Genomic DNA, 20221 nt, shown 5'->3' with positions numbered 1-20221 from the left:
GATTTCCAGGTACTGTGTCAATTCAAATGTGAAAGGTATCCAACCCTACATACGCGTTTTATGGATTATTTTACATACAACTAGCTGAAACTAACTTGACAAGTAAATTGTATTGATACACAGTAGTGTAGCGCGTATTCATAACAAATGTTCTTTTGAAGAAACGCTTATCATAGGGATGTCACGATACAACTTACCTACTTCCGATACGATACCGATATTGGAGCCTTGAGTATTGGCCGATATCGATATTCATCTGATACAATATCCGCACAAATTATAGCACAGACTTTTATTGTTTTGTAGTGTGGAATGTTACAAAAGGTTTGATCAAGTGAAATTAGTCAATCAGAGAACAATGGTAGTAGTTAAAAACACTAACCTATTTATTATCAACCAGCTGGAATAGACTTAGCGACTTGTCCAGGGTGAACCCTGCCTTCCGCCCGATTGTAGCTGAGATAGGCTCCAGCGCCCCCCGCCACCCCAAAGGGAATACGCGGTAGAAAATGGATGGATGGATGGAATAGACTTATGCTCTCTTTCATTACATTGGCGGCATCCAGTGGTCATAATAATGAATTCAGTTGAGCTCATGATGCAGTAAATTGGATGATGCGGACACGTTTGTTACTGGATACGTTTCAATACACTAATGCCTTAGAGACTTTGTATAATTATTTGATCCTTAATTATATTGACAAATGTACTGTTTTAGACTGCAATATTGCTCAATTAAAGACATTTATTACATATGTCTGGCTTGTGTGCTATTGTGTGCTTAGCTGCTGTGCAGCTGCTAGCTCCTAGGCTATGTACAAATCCATCCATCCATCCATTTTCTACCGCTTGGCCCTTTCGGGGTCGCGGGGGGGTGTTGGAGCCTATCTCAGCTCCACATGGGCGGAAGGTAAAATGATCAATAAAAATATGTATGTCATATATGTATATATAGTAATATATATGTATGTGTATATATGTATGTACGTATGTACACTACCGTTCAAAAGTTTGGGGTCACATTGAAATGTCCTTATTTTTGAAGGAAAAGCACTGTACTTTTCAATGAAGGTAACTTTAAACTAGTCTTAACTTTAAAGAAATACACTCTATACATTGCTAATGTGGTAAATGACTATTCTAGCTGCAAATGTCTGAATTTTGGTGCAATATCTACATAGGTGTATAGAGGCCCATTTCCAGAAACTATCACTCCAGTGTTCTAATGGTACAATGTGTTTGCTCATTGGCTCAGAAGGCTAATTGATGATTAGAAAACCCTTGTGCAATCATGTTCACACATCTGAAAACAGTTTAGCTCGTTACAGAAGCTACAAAACTGACCTTCCTTTGAGCAGATTGAGTTTCTGGAGCATCACATTTGTGCGGTCAATTAAACGCTCAAAATGGCCAGAAAAAGAGAACTTTCATCTGAAACTCGACAGTCTATTCTTGGTTTTAGAAATGAAGGCTATTCCACAAAATTGTTTGGGTGACCCCAAACTTTTGAACGGTAGTGTATTTGTGTATAAATACACACTTATGTACATAAGTGTCCATATACAGAATGTGTGTGTGTATGTATATATATATATATATATATATATATATATATATATATATATATATATGTATATGTATATGTATATGTATATGTATATGTATATATATATATATATATATATATATATATATATATATATATATATATATATATATATATATATATATATATATATATATACGTGACTCCATTCTTGGGTGGATCTTGCGTAAGAAGAAGGTGTGGGGTTACACATTTTGCAATGCATTCTGCTGAAAATAATGGAGAGCGCCACTCTACATAGCAACTGACTCTGTGGTAAAAAAAAAAGTTGGAATTGCCAGAAAACATTTTTTAAAATATTCACCGCTCTACTGCCATCTGGCGGGCAAAGTGGATAGTGCACGCCCCAAATCTGTCACGTTTCATGTGTCAGGTAAACTGCAACAAATGGGGCCATATGAATCTCCTTTTTGTCCATAACATGTGGCTTTATTGGAGGACATGTGGATGCTATTTAGATGCAGATCCAAATCTTGTGTTTTTGCTGACATCAGACCGATACCCTACGTCTCCTATACATCAAACATAAGCCCGCATTAGCGAGAACCTTGGCGACGGAGGCAAAGAAAAAAAACTCCTAATATGAATTATTAGCTCGTAATGTTCGCGTTGCCTGTCCATCATCTTGTCCTTGATCTTTCTACACAAACTTGCCTTTTTGCGGACATATGTATTTATGCATTTTTTTCTCTCTCTCCCCCTCTCTCTCTACCTCCAGCTGCCATCCAGGTGCAGATCACACCACCGCAAGGGCAGATCAGCGTAGGAGATTCCAAGTTTTTCCTGTGCGAAGGTAAGAGCACTCACGAAACTGCGTGGATGGCTTCAAAAAAGCTATGAGTGGTGACAGGGAAACGGTAGCTTGGTCCTGCATGCGGTGTCTGCGTTCCCACGCAAGTCTACGCCAATGTTTGTCGGGGGATCGCACGTGTCACTGAGAACTGTAAATTAAACGTACGCTTGGTCACATTCTAAAAACGTCGACTTCCAGACCTGCACAATGGACGCAGTGTTGCACTTCATAGTTATTCTTTCAAAACGCAGTCATGCAAGCAGTCAGGCGAGGCCTCTATGCACCGCCATCCCACACCTGGGCCGGACGTGGTGCGTTCCGGCGCCACATGGTTTCCTCCCAGTTGGGACTGTTTCCGAAGCAAATCTTTGTCATTTCTCCTCAAGTCTTATTGCTGTTGGCTTCCTGTTGGAATATGCGCCGGCTGCTGGAAAGGAATGTGGTCTTCATTCCAGTTTTCCCAAAGCTCCGAAAATGCTCACAGAGCTTTCTAACGTATGTTTTTGGCGTTTTGAAAAAACAACTTTACCACTTTAAAAATAGCAAATTTGACATAAAGATTCAACATACTTGAAGTTCAGTAGGGATGGGTACCGAATCCGATACTTTATTGGCGCCAACCAAATCCGATTCAGGTAAAATCCAACAGTCATGCACTTGGCGATCACTCCAGCAGCACTGAGAGCGAACTCCGACAAATTACCTCTAGGTCAGGGGTGTCAAACGTACGGCCTGAGGGCCGGATCAGGCCCGCAAACAGTTTTTTATTCGGCCCACGGGATGAGTTTGCTAAGTATAAAAATGAACCTGAAATTGTTGAATGAAAGAAACAGCTGTTCTAAATGTGTCCACTGGATGTCGCAATAACAATTATTTGTAAATTTGTAGATGATGCTACATATGTACAAATTAAACCAGTGGTCCCCAACCACTGGGCCGCGGCCCGGTACCGGTCCGTGGATCGCACAAGAAATAAATAAAAAATTTAAAAAAAAAATATTTATTTTTATTTTTTATTTTTTATTAAATCAACATAAAAAACACAAGATACACCAACCCAAAAAACCTCCCTCCCCCATTTACACTCATTCACACTAATTCACACAAAAGAGTTGTTTCTTTCCGTTATTAATATTTCTGGTTCCTACATTATATATCAATATAGATCAATACAGTCTGCAGGGATACAGTCCGTAAGCACACATGATTGTATTTTTTTATGGCCAAAAAAAAAAAAAAACATCCCCCCCCCCGGTCCATTTTCAAGCGTTGACCGGTCCGCAGTTACAAAAAGGTTGGGGACCACTGAATTAAACCACATGATGTTAATACATCAGTCGAGGAAAATGATGAAACTACATAAATAACATTCTGTAATTGGATTTTGCTATAATTTTTTAATCTTGATAGATTCAAAATTAACACCAATGAGTTGACTGATGAACATTATCATATAATGTATTCAGAAAATATAAATAACGACAATTAACCGCAACATGTAAGTGTAAAAAAAAACCCAACAACATTATGATTTCTACAATTTCAGATTGTTCTTGTTCTATTTTTAAACAAAGAGAACAATCTGAAGTTTTCTTTATTAAGTTATCGTGCCGTGATTTTACCAGTCCGGCCCACTTGGGAGTAGATTTTTCTCCACGTGGCCCCCGATTTAAAATGAGTTTGACACCCCTGCTCTAGGTAATGTTGCAAAGTTCAATGCCAACGGAGAAACGGTCTCAAAAAACGCTCCAACGTAAGTAAAGTAAGGCTTCACTTTTACAAAAATGTGCAAGCTTGATGCTATTATAAATTAGCTTTGCTATTAACATGCTGCTCATTAGCATTAGCAATTTTAAATGGCGATTTCAACACCTGCAAATGTGGTAATGATAACTACAATCAAGATGCGCGTTTTTTGCTGCAGCTGTTACATATACTGTAATATTGTACATGGTAATTGGGATTTGTTATATATTGTACATATTATATAAAATATAATATATCAGTATATATTATATACTGTATATATAATATGTAAATATTACATATATGTTATATTTTATATTGCTACTATGGTACATTTTTAGTCTACTTTATACCTGCATTATCCTTTCCATCCTTACCCTTTCCATCCTTTGAGCTACTGTGTGGAACAATTTCCCTTGTGGATCAATAAAGTTTGTCTAAGTCTAAGTTACAATAAAGCAGCCAGTGCATGATAAGTACAACACTTACAGTATTAATACTTTTAGGGCGCAACAAAATAACAAAACAACACTGGATAAACTATGACTTGGCCTAAAACTGGAATTGTTAATGTCATACTTGCAAATGAGACTCAGAAATGTGATGATAAAACAAGATTTAACAACATGACAGCAATTTTCGAATTCAGCTTATTTTTAAATGTTGCAAAAATGTGATTTTATTATAAAAAAAATTAAAAAAAATAAAAAATAAAATATATATATATATATATATGAACACACACACAAGTACAAAAAATGGGTCCGTTTATTACCAGTAGTGGTCTTCCCAAGTACTGGGAATTGGAACTGTATCGGTTCAAATGTGAACGGGACCAATCCTTAAAGAACAGGAATTCTTTATCTTGGCCACTCGTCGCTAGGAATAATTTGTGGAGCTCAGTGGTTTCCATCTTTAATACATTGGAGGTGAAGAGCTCGCTGCCTCACACAGCAAATAAAAGAGCAGGGACATAACAAAAAACCTCTGCTGTGGGCATTTATGTTTTGCATTATAAGGCCAAATGTCCACTCCAGAGGACGCTTGCTCTCAAGAGGATTTACTAGTTTTTACTCAAAGTGTTTTATGCTTATCCGATTACGATGCTGAACATCCTTGAGTAAGATTGGCCAATATTGATCACATCTATTAACTGTACATTTTTAAATGCATTTATTATGAGTGCTACCGACAATAACAACACAATATCCAAACTAGTTCTCTTTTATCACACACTGTAGCATTGTTTGATCAAAAAAAAGTCAATAGCACACAATCGCTAAACAAATCTACTACCCATTTAAATAAAAATATAATCCGCGATGAAAACCGAGTATTTCATTTTGAAAGTAAACCGGATCATTTATTTTGTGTTTGCGCACGACTTCCTGTCCGACACAAGCAGATTTTTAGCAACATTGAACCGCCGCGTTGCGGCGACTGACAAATATAGAAGCATTGCGCATATTTAGTGCAGAAATGCGGAATAGTAGCGGTGGGAACTGACACATTGACTTGAATTTAATTGGAAAGAGTACGCCGTCGTAGTCGCGCCGTTTTGCTTCCGTTCTGCAGCCGTTCTGCAGCCGTTCTGCATCCAGTGGAAATTCGGGGTTTCGAGATCATGAAACTCTCAATTAGAATATTTAATCCAGTAATTAAAAAGAAATTATATATATATATATTAAAAACTTAAACTTTAATAGTTTTTTTGATGTATTTTATGTGTTGCAATGTTGATGACAAATTTGCACAGATTCATTATTTGTGTGGTATGAAAAAAAATGTTTGTTTGGTCAGCAACTCGAGCTAGAATGCCGACTTTTTGACAGAAAAAATCCAGACTTTTTGACAGAAAAAATCCAGACTTTTTGACAGTTAGAAAAAATATAGACTTTTTGACAGAAAAAAAATCCAGATATTTTGACATTTAGAAAAAATCCTAAATTTTTGACAAAAAAAAAATCCTGAGTTTTAGACACTCAGAAAAAATCCCGACTTTTTGACAGAAATCCCGATTTTTTTGACACTTGGAAAAAATCCAGATTTTTTTGACACTTAGAATAAATCCAGATTTTTTTGACACATGGAACAAATCCAGATTTTTTTGACACAGAAAAAATCCTGATTTTTTTGACACATAGAAAAATCCAGACTTTTTTGACACTTAGAAAAAAATCTGAATTTTTTGACACTTAGAAAAAAAAACAGATTTTTTGACAGAAAAAATCCAGACTTTTTGACAGTAAAAATCCAGATTTTTTGGACATTTAGAAAAAAATCCAGATTTTTGGACAGACAAAATCCCGATTTTTGGACAGAAAAAATTCCGATTTTTTGACACTCGGAAAAAATCCAGATTTTTTGACACTTAGAAAAAATCCAGACTTTTTGACAGTAAAAATTCAGATTTTTTTGACATTTAGAAAAAAATCCCGATTTTTGGACAGAAAAAATCCCGATTTTTTTGACGGAAAAAATCCCGATTTTTTGACAGAAAAAATTCCGATTTTGTTGACACTCAGAAAAAATCCAGATTTTTTTGACAGCAAAAATCCAGATTTTTTTTGACAGAAAAATTTAAGATTTTTTTGACACATGGAAAAAAATTCGGATTTTTTTGACACTTAGAAAAAATCCAGATTTTTTTGACACATGGAAAAAATCCAGATTTTTTGGACACATGGAAAAAATCCAGATTTTTTTGACACTTAGGAAAAATCCAGATTTTTTTGGAAGAAAAAATCCTGAGTTTTTGACACTCAGAAAAAAATCCCGACTTTTTGACAGAAAAATCCAGATTTTTATGACACTTAGAAAAAATCCCGACTTTTTGACAGAAAAATCCAGACTTTTTGACATTTACAAAAAATCCAGACTTTTTGACGGAAAAAACCCAGACTTTTTGACGAAGAAGAGACAAGGTTTGAGTAGTACTCTGCATTTTTCCGCACAAAGGGCCCGATTCACGAAAGGTTTGCTTGTACTAAAACGTGTGAAAAGTGGATTTCGTCTTAATCCGATACCAAGTAGTTACAGGATCATACATTGGTCATAATTCATGTCCTAATGTGTCCAGGGATGTATTTCCTGAGTTTATAAACATAATATGAATTTTTTTTTAAAAAACGGAAAAAAAATATTTTGTGGTTTATAAAAAATATTGACGTAATCATAGTACCGGTAGTATCGATGAGATACGCTCGTGTACTTGGTATCATTACAGTGGATGCCACCCATGGCGTTTGTTTACATTGTGAAGCACCAGCTTGTTAGCGGTGACGCCGGTGAGCTATCGTATCCTCCTACGGTGTGTAGTGAAGCATGTTTAGCCCTTCCTCGCCTGCAGGGATGATACTTGTAAGAAACTTACTTTAATTGTCGCCGTGGAGGCAAGGATTAGTGATTTAGAAGTAGCTAAAACACTGAAGACTGCGGATGGACGTTAGCCGCTAACTAGCTAGCCATGTCTAAAGCACAGTGCTATAGCTTCACCTTTATCTTTAGTCCTAGTCAGGACCTAATTCAACAAGTTGCTTCAATGTCCTGTGCCTGCTACACGCTATTTTATTTTTTTCACACATTACTTGGATCTTAGTAAATCACCCAAGGTTGTTAGCTAGTTAGGTATGAATCTGCATTTTATCGACACAAAAACGTACCTTTTCCGCAGTGGTGGGAGACGCCAAAGACATCGACTGGTACAAGCCCAGCGGGGAGATGATCCTGCCGAACAACCCCGACATCCACGTCAACCGCAACGACGAGACCAGCTCGGCCCTCATCATCTACCACGCCGACGTGGACGACGCCGGCATCTACAAGTGCGTGGCCAGGAGCGGCGACAAGGAGGCGCAGGCCACGGTCCAAGTCAAGATCTTCCGTAAGTCCTCCGCCCGTGTGCGACCTCGGTCTCGATCCGACTGACGCCTGCACGCGTGCTTTGCCTCGGCCGCTTTCAGAGAAGATCACCTTCAAGAACGTTCCCAGCCCGCAGGAGTTCAACGAGGGCGATGACGCCGACATCGTCTGCGACGTGATCGGATCGCCGCCGCCTTTCATCCTGTGGAAGCACAAGGGCTACATCATCAAGGTGGAAAAAGACGGTAAGCTACCACGTGTTCACTTTTTTCTTTCCTGTCTCCGCTATTCAGACTTAGACTTAGACTTAGACAAACTTTATTGATCCACAAGGGAAATTGTTCCACACAGTAGCTCAGTTACAATGATGGAAAGTGTAAGGATGGAAAGGACAATGCAGGTATAAATAGACTAAATATAGCGCTATAAAATATAACATATATACCATGGGTGCTCACTAGAGATGTCCGATAATATCGGCAGGCCGATATTATCGGCCGATATATGCGTTAAAATGTAATATCGGAAATTATCGGTATCGGTTTTTTTATTATCTGTATCGTTGTTTTTTGTTTTTTTAAAAATTAAATTTAACATAAACACAAGATACACTTACAATTAGTGCACCAACCCAAAAAACCTCCCTCCCCCATTTACACTCATTCACACAAAAGGGTTGTTTCTTTCTGTTATTAATATTCTGATTCCTACATTATATATCAATATATATCAATACAGTCTGCAAGGGATACAGTCCGTAAGCACACATGATTGTGCGTGCTGCTGGTCCACTAATAGTACTAACCTTTAACAGTTAATTTTACTCATTTTCATTCATTACTAGTTTCTATGTAACTGTTTTTATATTGTTGTACTTTCTTTTTTATTCAAGAAAAAGTTTTTAATTTATTTATCTTATTTTACTAATTTTTTTAAAAAGTACCTTATCTTCACCATACCTGGTTGTCATATCGGCAAAAAGCCATTATCGGACATCCCTAGTGCTCACACTTTTTCTGCAGGCGAGCTACTTTTCAATTGATCAAGTCGTGGGGATCTACCTCATTCATATATATAATTCATATTTACTTATTTATGAAATATATGTTTTTGTTAACAAGTTAAAGGTGTTTAAAGATAATGCAAGCATGTTTAACACATATAGTTAATATTCGTAATAAGTTAAAGGTGTTTAAAGATAATACAAGCATGTTTAACACATATAGTTAATATTGTTAACAACTTAAAGGTGGTTAAATATAATACAAGCATGTTTAACACATATAGTTAATATTGTTAATAAATTAAAGGTGTTTAATGATAATACAAGAATGTTTAATACATATAGTTAATATTGTTAACAAGTTAAAGGTTTTTAAAGATAATACAAGCATGTTTAACACATATAGTTAATATTGGTAATAAGTTAAAGGTGTTTAAAGATAATGCAAGCATGTTTAACACGTATAGTTAATATTGTTAACAACTTAAAGGTGGTTAAAGATAATACAAGCATGTTTAACACATATAGTTAATATTGTTAATAAGTTAAGTGTTTAATGATAATACAAGCATGTTTAACACATATAGTTAATATTGTTAACAAGTTAAAGGTGTTTAATGATAATGCAAGCATGTTTAACACATATAGTTAATATTGTTAATAAATTAAAGGTGTTTAATGATAATACAAGAATGTTTGATACATATAGTTAATATTGTTAACAAGTTAAAGGTTTTTAAAGATAATACAAGCATGTTTAACACATAGTTAATATTGGTAATAAGTTAAAGGTGTTTAAAGATAATACAAGCATGTTTAACACATATAGTTAATATTGTTAACAAGTTAAAGGTGTTTAATGATAATGCAAGCATGTTTAACACATATAGTTAACATTGTTAATAAATTAAAGGTGTTTAATGATAATACAAGAATGTTTAATACATATAGTTAATATTGTTAACAAGTTAAAGGTTTTTAAAGATAATACAAGCATGTTTAACACATATAGTTAATATTGGTAATAAGTTAAAGGTGTTTAAAGATAATACGTGCATGTTTAACACATATAGTTAATATTGTTAACAACTTAAAGGTGGTTAAAGATAATACAAGCATGTTTAACACATATAGTTAATATTGTTAATAAGTTAAGTGTTTAATGATAATACAAGCATGTTTAACACATATAGTTAATATTGTTAATAAGTTAAAGGTGTTTACAGATAATACAAGCATGTTTAACACATATAGTTAATATTGTTAATAGGTTAAGTGTTTAATGATAATACAAGCATGTTTAACACATATAGTTAATATTGTTAATAAGTTAAAGGTGTTTACAGATAATACAAGCATGTTTAACACATATAGTTAATATTGTTAATAGGTTAAGTGTTTAATGATAATACAAGCATGTTTAACACATATAGTTAATATTGTTAATAAGTTAAAGGTGTTTACAGATAATACAAGCATGTTTAACACATATAGTTAATATTGTTAATAAGTTAAGTGTTTAATGATAATACAAGCATGTTTAACACATATAGTTAATATTGTTAATAAGTTAAAGGTGTTTACAGATAATACAAGCATGTTTAACACATATAGATTCCTTTCTTTCATGAAGACAAGAATATAGGTTGGTGTATTACCTGATTCTGATGACTTGCATTGATAGGAATCAGACAGTGGTGCTGATAACGTCCGCATTTTCAAATGGAGGAGAAAAAAGTTTAAATAAAGTGACGTCATAGTGAAGATTTATGATCGCTCATTTTTAGGACAATTTTTTTAATGCCTGGCTGGCGATCGACTGACACACCCGCCGCGATCGACCGGTAGCTCGCGATCGACGTAATGAGCACCCCTGATATATACGTAATATTTACATAATATACTGTATGTACAGTATATTATATATACTGATATATAATATTATATTATGTCTATATCATATATACAATATATAACACTTACCATGTACAATATTACAGTATATGTGACAGCTGCAGCATAAAATAGAGAGTAAATCCAGCAGAAAATAGAAAATAGACATTAAAAACAAAGAGAGGTAGCTAACATAGAAGGTGTCAGGTAATAGACAGATATCATCTATTGCTGTATGGCGAGTGATTATACAGCTGGATGGAGTGCGGAATGAAGCAGTTCTTGAATCGAACACTGTGGGAACGAAGCTGAAGGAGCCTGTTGGAGTATGAACTCCGCTGTCCCTCAATTGTCTGGTGGAGTGGGTGTTTAACCCTTTTAGACCATTTTGCGATGCCATAAAAATAATAATTTGCTAGGAAATGCAGCGATATCCTCCTGAGAACCAGCGTTCCCTGTAATGGACATTCGTCTTAGGGTCTACTTCCTTTGTCAAAATTACACATTTCGGGGAACAAAACTCACAATTCCTCGTAACCAGGAGGTTACGTAAAATTGCTCGGAGTCCATCTTTTTTTAACCCGGTCACTTTGCCGTCGTTGCTAGGCAAAATTTGCACTGCATTTTGAGTTGCTTGCTGCCTCACATAGCAAGTAAATGGACGGGGACACCCGGCAGGAACACACGTTGAGACGAGGGAGATGATGCAGAAGATAATAATACGGTGGAACCTCGATTTACGAACCCCACCTTTTTTTTTTTACAAAATTTTTGATTTACAAACCACGGATTGAATTATATTATTATGCTTTTTTCCAGGTTTGCTTGTACTAAAACAAACTGATAGCACACGCAAAGCTGATCTACTAAACATGTGCAAAGTCTTCATTAATATAAAAAATATATGCTGATCATCAAAACGCCCGCAATACTGGGAGGAGAAGAAATATAAAATATTACAATTATCGTCCATTCAGCAACATCCTTTTATAATTTCGTAGCTGCTAAAGCATTTATGGGGCTGATGAAAACTAATTCAGTTGATACGTTTCAGTGTCTGCTGTCATTTATTTATTTAGGAAATATATCACTATAATATATTTCCATCTTTTTTTACCCGGTCACTTTGTCGTTGTTGCTAGGCAAAATTTGCACTGCACTTGCTGCCTCACATGGCAAGTAAATGGACGAGGACACACGGCAGAAACACACGTTAAGACGAGGGAGATGATGCAGAAGATAATAATACGGTGGGACCTCGATTTACGAACCCCACCGTTTTTACAAACTTTTTGATTTACAAACCACGGACTGAATAAAAATATGCTTTGGTGTGCGAACGTTTTATCCACCCATTTTGTGCCCGTCAGCACAGACATTGTGGGCGGGTATGTCGTTATCCGGTGCTTATTTAGTCAGCGCAACAGCGTCGTCGTTAGCCACGGTGCTAATTGCTATTATGTGTGGTTTTAAGTGTTTTTTAGCTTAGTTTTGCAAGTGCAATATGAGTTCAAATAAAGCAATGGACACGCAATGTGTGGTTTGGAAACATTCAAGAAGTATCCACAGCGTTGTCGATATCGTCCCCCCCGCTGCCCTTTCTCCTGCTGAACGCCGGCAAGCTAAAGTGGATTTTTTTTTTTTTGGCCCTAAACATTGCAACAGCCTGGCTGTTAATGTTTAAAAGTTTTGTGATTTAAAATTTTGAGGGCACCACAGGGCTAGTGACAGTGTGAGTGTGTGTCGGCAGGGCGGCTGCAAATGAAGACAGTTCAATAAGCAGTTATTGTTTTGACTTCACTTAATAGAACGCTATTTCATCACCTCCTTATGTTTGTTTGATGTACAGTACTGTATACAACTTTATATTGTGTTCAAAGTGTACAAACGTTTACTAAAATACAGGCTTTTGTCGAGGCTAGAACCCATTAATTTACATTGTTTCTTAGGGAAAAATTTGATTCAATATTCATACTTTTCGATTCCTGAACCCTGTTCAAGTACTGATTAAGTTTGTAAATCGAGAGCGCAGACATCCGCCAGACCCTGTCTCCAAATAGAAAAAAAGTCCTGAATACAGACAATGATCCAGATCACCTCAAAATGTACAATGGGCGCAATAGAGAACCCTCGATCTATTGACTCAATTGTTAGCTAGATTATTGTTTCACATAAGGATTGTGAATGATAGACAGCACATCTATTTCCAAATTTTGCGTATTTCCAGTATGACTGATCTGATAATATGATCAGAGTGCAGAAGAGTTACTACAGTGACGTACAATCTCTGAAAATAGCCAAAGGTATTCGGAGTGGAATATTCAAACTGTGAGGGCACCACAGGGCTAGTGACAGTGTGAGTGCGTGTCGGCAGGGCGGCTGAAAATGAGGACAGTTTAGTTAGTAGTTATTGTTTCGACTTTGCTAAATAGAAAGCTAATTCATCACCCCCTTGTTATGTTTGTTTGATATGCAGTACTGTATCACACTTTATATTGTGTTCAAAGTGTACAAACTTTTACTAAAATATGGACTTTTGTCAAGGCTGGAACCCGTTATTCGTATTTACATTGTTTCTTAGGGAGAAATTTGATTCAATATTCTTACTTTTCTATTTATGAACCCCGTTCAAGAACAAATTACGTTTGTAAATCGAGAGCGCAGAAATCCGCCAGACCCGATAGTAAAAAAGATCCAGATTACCCTAACCCTATAAAATCCAAGGCAGAATTCACTACAGCAGAAACAAAAAGGAAAATGCAAGCTGCTCAGAAATTTGCCGGAAAAAATGCAAACGTAATGTGTGAATGAACCAAAATAATGTGTAAATAATGTAAATAACTAGGTGAACCAACTGTGGCTGTGAAGTGAACACTAGTTAAGGTTGTAAATACTGTATAGAGTAGGCTAACCCATGTGGTTCCTGTGGATGTGAACACAAGTTGTAATTACTGTAGTGATTAAATTACATAGTGACTTAAACAGACATAGTGATTCATTTGGATGAACGGGGTATGTATTTATGTCAACTCTGTTGATCTTTTTTCCAATTCTTTAAACACTAAAACATCTTTAAATGTTGCTGTTTTTTGCTAACTTTTGCATGTTCAATTGCTGAAAAACCAGGAGCTTTGTGGGGGGGTTGCCCCTGTTGTCCCCCCACCAGGGCACCGCCTTGGACCTGGCTGGGAACCTGCGGCCCCTAGAACCCCGCCTTATTTTCAGTCTTTTTCATTAAGTTCAAATCACAATAGCAGCACAAGCTAGCATTAGTTCACTGCTAGCAATGCGCCATTAAAATAGTGAGTCTGCGTTGGCGCTTATATATATATTTTTTAAATATTTTTTATATTAATCTTCATATGTCTTACTTGTATTTTATTCTTGATACACAGGCACAATTTTTACGGATTTATGCAGATCCCAAATACAGATCAGCAGGTACCAGAAGGCAAGAAAAGTTGATTTTGTATAATATTGCGAAACAAAACGCCAGATAATGTCTTACCTTATACACACACCATAATAATACTCCTATGTTTAATGCACCGACAATCCATCAAGCGGTGAGGCTTCATAGCTTACCAAAGTCGTACTAAAACATTTTGATACATGTTTGAGCGCCGTGTGTAATGTTCTATATTTTCAATGGCACATTTAAAATGTTGGTGTTGTTTACTTGAGACATATTGCCATCATACTGCAGCCTACACTTATCTCTTATGTTTGACTGCCATCTACTGGTCACACTTATCATTACACCATGTACCAAATAAAATAGCTCCTAGGTCGGTAAGCAAAACCAGAATTATTCCTTATATTAGGTGCACTGTCGAGTTTTGAGGGGAAAAAAAGGATTTTAAGTGCGCCTTATAGCCTGGAAAATACGGTATTTTCACGTACTTTGCAGATTGTAAATACAATTGGATATGGTTTAACGAATCCAATGAAACACAAACAAGCATATAAAGTCAACTTGTTTTCCCCACTCTACTGGTACTTTAAGGGCTGCATAATCGAGGCCGAAAAATGCGGTAAGATCCAAAGATGCCTGATGGGTTCTTATTTTTATCTTCTCCCGCCCGTCACTCAGGAAGAAAAGCTTCGGAAAACATCGTAGATAATGCATCAACATTCAAATTAAATACTTAAAGGGATATATTTGAGGATTTTTTTTTTTTAGACTGTTTTTAACCTCACAAACAACAAAAAGTCAATGCAATTCCATCCATCGATCCAATTTCTACCGCTTGTCCCTCTCGGGACACCTTGGCAATTAATTGTCAAATTGAAAATTGAAGGTTAGCTCGCTAATGTAGCTAACAAATGTAGCAATATGCATAATTTACCAGCTCATTTGATGTTGTTGCTTGGCAAAATGTGTGTAGCGTAATAATTCATCCAATGAAAGTAGATAAATAAAATAATAACATTTGAGATTGGGATATTTGGCAGGGACACGGTAAAAAATACAGAGGAAAATAATAACAAAAACAACAAAATTCCACCCAAAAAAAAGACGACGGGAGCCCAACATGCCAGAGGTGTTCTCATTTTCTTTGTCTCCTCTTGCCCGTCACTCAGAAGCAGTTTTCCTGGAAAAACATCGTAGATAATGCATAAACATGAATATTTCACGTCTTTAAGCCCAGCAGATAGGGTTGTTTGGTGTCTGAAGAAAATGTATCTGCGGGAAAATCCGAGTTTGTTTTATCTTTTCACTGTGATTACTCAAAAATATGAAAGAATTAAAATCAATGGTGTCCTGCATTATTGATATTTTAGGGCTCTAATTACTAAATACTGCATATTTCAGTTTTACTATAAAAAAAACTAAGTTTTTGACAGACAAGCCATAAAACATTTTTTAAAATTTGTATTACTTTATATCAACTTGAAGTTGATATAGAGATTTACTGTAAGTGTTAAATAATTAAAAAATCTGACTTATTTTTAACATTTTAATGACTGAGACCCTTTATGGTCCCCGGGACCCCTAAAGGTAAAATAAATAAAAAATGCATATATTTTGTTATGGTTTGAAAATGAAATATATCAAAATGGCCCCCACATGCTTTAATTTTTCCGTGTGCGGCCCTCTGTGGAAAAATTTTGGACACCCCTGCACTAAACGGATAACATAACGAAACGGTAAGATGGAAAGACTTAAGTCAACATGACCATCGTCTTTGTAGTTAGAGCTCCGTGGTTTGTTGACGGCGCTATGCGCACCTTGAACTCCATTGTAAAAAAAAATTGTTGTTTCTACATTTGTTGTTTGTTCTATTTTATTTTATGCTTAAATGTTCACATTGGTGAAGTTTGTAGATCTCTTACCTTGATTTCGGCAACGGTGTCATTTTGACAATTGTTTTGTTTACATCATAATTGTAATGTTTGAATGATGATGAATGTGTTGAGAATGTCAGTAATGTGTCGGTTTGAGGAAACACTAGATTAATTTTCCAAACATGTTTTTATTGCCAACATGAGAATGCGAAACAGGAAATGCTTCAAGTTTAATGGCTTTGTAAAAACACTGAGACAATGTCTAAGTTGATTGTGTTCTTCATAGTGTTTTTGAAACTGCACCCATTTTTTTCCTCAGAATTTTAAACTAGCTTGAAGTGTTTTGCCAAGAGTATTATTTGTAATGTGTACATTTTCAGAATGTGCTAGTTCTTTTTTTTAGCCGAATTCAAACTAAGAAAACAATCAGAAGTTGTCTTTATTTTTAAGTTACTATGCCATGATTTTACCAGTCCGGCCCACGTGGGAATAGATTTTCCTCCATGCGGTCCCTGAGTTAAAATGAGTTGGACACCCCTGCCCTAGATTGGTCACCAGCCAAGTGCGGGGCACATACAGTGGGTCTGGGTTAGTTTTTGCTACATCCGTCACTTAAAGGCCTACTGAAATGATTTTTTTTTATTTAAACGGGGATAGCAGATCTATTCTATGTGTCATACTTGATCATTTCGCGATATTGCCATATTTTTGCTGAAAGGATTTAGTATAGAACAACGACGATAAAGATCGCAACTTTTGGTATCTGATAAAAAAAAGGCTTGCCCCTACCGGAAGTAGCGTGACGTAGTCAATTGAACATATACGCAAAGTTCCCTATTGTTTACAATGATGGCCGCATGAAGTGAGAGAGATTCGGACCGAGAAAGCGACGATTTCCCCATTAATTTGAGCGAGGATGAAATATTTTTAAATGAGGAAAGTGCAAGTGAAGGACTAGTGGGGAGTGGAAGATGCTGTGAGAGCCGGGGGTGACCTGATATTCAGCTGGAAATGACTACAACAGTAAATAAACACAAGACATATATATACTCTATTAGCCACAACACAACCAGGCTTATATTTAATATGCCACAAATTAATCCCGCATAAAAACACCTAGGTGTTTGTTATGCTAGCTCCTAGCTCCTAGCTACTAGCTACTAGCTCGAGCTAGTTATAGCTCGAGCGGGTAATATGGAAGAGATCCCGTATATATAACCCGCCAATACAATTCAAACACCTGCATAACACACACACTCACTCAGCCCAAACAACCGTTCACCTAACCCAAGGTTCATAAAGCTTATATATTTAATCAAAGTTACGTACATGACACGCACGTACGGGCAAGCAATCAAATGTTTGGAAGCGCGCGGGTGGGACCTGATATTCAGCTGGGAATGACTACAACAATAAATAAACACAAGACATATATATACTCTATTAGCCACAACACAACCAGGCTTATATTTAATATGCCACAAATTAATCCTAATGCTAGCTCCTAGCTCCTAGCTACTAGCTCGAGCTAGTTATAGCAAGCGATCAAATGTTTGGAAGCGCAGCTGTGTACTCACGTTATCGCAACTGTGTATCCAAATCAAAGTCCTCCTGGTAAGAGTCTCTGTTGTCCGAGTTCTTCCATCTTGACTGCATCTTTCGGGAATGTAAACAAAGAAGCGCCGGCTGTGTACGTGTTGTTGCTGACTTCCCTCGCAAAATAGACACTTCGCACCGACAACTTTCTTCTTTGCTTGCTCAGCTTCTTTCTCCATAATGCAATGAACAAATTGCAACAGATTCACCAACACAGATGTCCAGAATACTGTGGAATAATGAGATGAAAACAGAGCTATTTCGTATTGACTTCAATGGTGTCCGAATACTTCCGTTTCAATGATTGACGTCACGCGCATACGTCAACCCTCAGAGGCGTTTCGAACCGGAAGTTTAGCGGGAAATTTAAAATTGCACTTTATAAGTTAACCCGGCCGTATTGGCATGTGTTGCAATGTTAAGATTTCATCATTGATATATAAACTATCAGACTGCGTGGTCGGTAGTAGTGGCTTTCAGTAGGCCTTTAAAGCGTGATTAAAGAATGCGTGAAGAATGCACGACTGCCCTGAGGATTTGTTGAAAAACTTCATACCGAACAATGTCTGATTGTGGGCAAACGCTTCAAGATATCGACTTTTCGTAAAAACTATCAGCGCCTCAAGGCTTTGAGGAACGTTCCATTGTTCTCAGAGTTCCGATAAGTGGAGAAATGGCCGACTTAGAGCCAGCAGGAAAATAAGAATTGTTGGGGGTTTTTTCGCGCCGAAATCTAACATTGGAGTCAATGAGAGATTTAGCTGACTTTTTTGGATTTGAGGGCCACCATAAGCCAAATGGGACACATGACCTCCATAAAAGTGACATTTTCTGAGAGAGGACATGTTTGTCAACGTTTTAACTGAAACACATGACAGTGGGATAAAAGATGTGGCCATGAGGACAGGTTGGTCACCCCCCCCAAAAAAAGCACATTTTCGGGGCTTCCACGCTCTCGTACAAACCCCGTTCTCATATGAGTTGGGAAATTGTGTTAGATGTAAATATAAACGGAATACAATGATTTGCAAATCCTTTTCAACCCATATTCAGTTGAATGCACTACAAAGACAAGATATTTGATGTTTAAACTCATTAACTTTATTATTTTTTTTGCAAATAATAATTAACTTAGAATTTCATGGCTGCAACACGTGCCAAAGTAGTTGGGAAAGGGCATGTTCACCACTGTGTTACATGGCCTTTCCTTTTAACAACACTCAATAAACAATTGGGAACTGAGGAAACTAATTGTTGAAGCTTTGAAAGTGGAATTCTTTCCCATTCTTGTTTTATGTAGAGCTTCGGTCGTTCAACAGTCCGGGGTCTCCGCTGTCGTATTTTACGCTTCATAATGCTCCACACATTTTTGATGGGAGACAGGTCTGGACTGCAGGCGGGCCAGGAAAGTACCCGCACTCCTTTTTTTACGAAGCCACGCTGTTGTAACACGTGCTGAATGTGGTTTGGCATTGTCTTGCTGAAATAAGCAGGGGCGTCCATGAAAAATACGGCACTTAGATGGCGGCATATGTTGTTCCAAAAGCTGTATGTACCTTTCAGCATTAATGGTGCCTTCACAGATGTGTAAGTTACCCACTAATGCACCCCCATACCATCACAGATGCTGCCTTTTGAACTTTGCGTTGATAACAGTCCGGATGACACAATGTCGAATATTTCCAAAAACAATTTGAAATGTGGAGTCGTCAGACCACAGAACACTTTTCCACTTTGCATGAGTCCATGCATGAGTCCATGCAAAGTGGAAAAGTGTTCTGTGGTCTGATGAGTCCACATTTCAAATTGTTTTTGGAAATATTCGACATTGTGTCATCCGGACTGTTGTTGATAAATGGCTTTCGCTTTGCATAGTAAAGCTTTAACTTGCACTTACAGATGTAGCGATGAACTGTATTTAGTGACAGTGGTTTTCTGAAGTGTTCCTGAGCCCATGTGGTGATATCCTTTACACACTGATGTCGGTTTGTGATGCATTACCGCTTGAGGGATCGAAGGTCACGGGCATTCAATGTTGGTTTTCAGGCTTGCTGCTTACGTGCAGTGATTTCTCCAGATTCTCTGAACCTTTTGATGATATTACGGACCGTAGATGGTGAAATCCCTAAATTCCTTGCAATAGCTGGTTGAGAAATGTTGTTCTTAAACTGTTGGACAATTTTCTCAGGCATTCGTTCACAAAGTGGTGACCCTCGCCCCATCCTTGTTTGTGAATGACTGAGCATTTCATGGAAGCTGCTTTTATACCCAATCACGGCACCCACCTGTTCCCAATTAGCCTGTTCACCTGTGGTATGTTCCAAGTAAGTGTTTGATGAGCATTCCTCAACTTTCTCAGTCTTTTTTGCCACTTGTGCCAGCTTTTTTGAAACATGTTGCGGGCATCAAATTCCAAATGAGCTAATATTTGCGA

At 36.9% G+C, this 20221-nt stretch overlaps 2 protein-coding genes across 3 annotated transcripts in view; both read left to right on the top strand.

The window, feature by feature from the left end:
- The window catches only part of LOC133651091 (neural cell adhesion molecule 1-like), an 881445-nt gene that overhangs the window by 193490 nt on the left and 667734 nt on the right, over nucleotides 1-20221 (top strand). The window lies entirely within an intron of this gene.
- LOC133649970 (neural cell adhesion molecule 1-like) overlaps nucleotides 1-20221 on the top strand; it is a 616992-nt gene that overhangs the window by 537504 nt on the left and 59267 nt on the right. Inside the window, exons 2-4 of the mRNA XM_062046685.1 lie at nucleotides 2325-2399; nucleotides 7819-8028; nucleotides 8108-8251. Coding sequence (XP_061902669.1) covers nucleotides 2325-2399; nucleotides 7819-8028; nucleotides 8108-8251 — 429 coding nt within the window. The remainder of the gene's footprint in view (nucleotides 1-2324; nucleotides 2400-7818; nucleotides 8029-8107; nucleotides 8252-20221) is intronic.

The sequence above is a fragment of the Entelurus aequoreus genome, linkage group LG05, assembly GCF_033978785.1.
Source record: "Entelurus aequoreus isolate RoL-2023_Sb linkage group LG05, RoL_Eaeq_v1.1, whole genome shotgun sequence".
Lineage (NCBI taxonomy): Eukaryota > Metazoa > Chordata > Actinopteri > Syngnathiformes > Syngnathidae > Entelurus > Entelurus aequoreus.
Note: the sequence above shows the minus strand (reverse complement) of the source record. Positions and strands in the feature narration are given on the sequence as shown.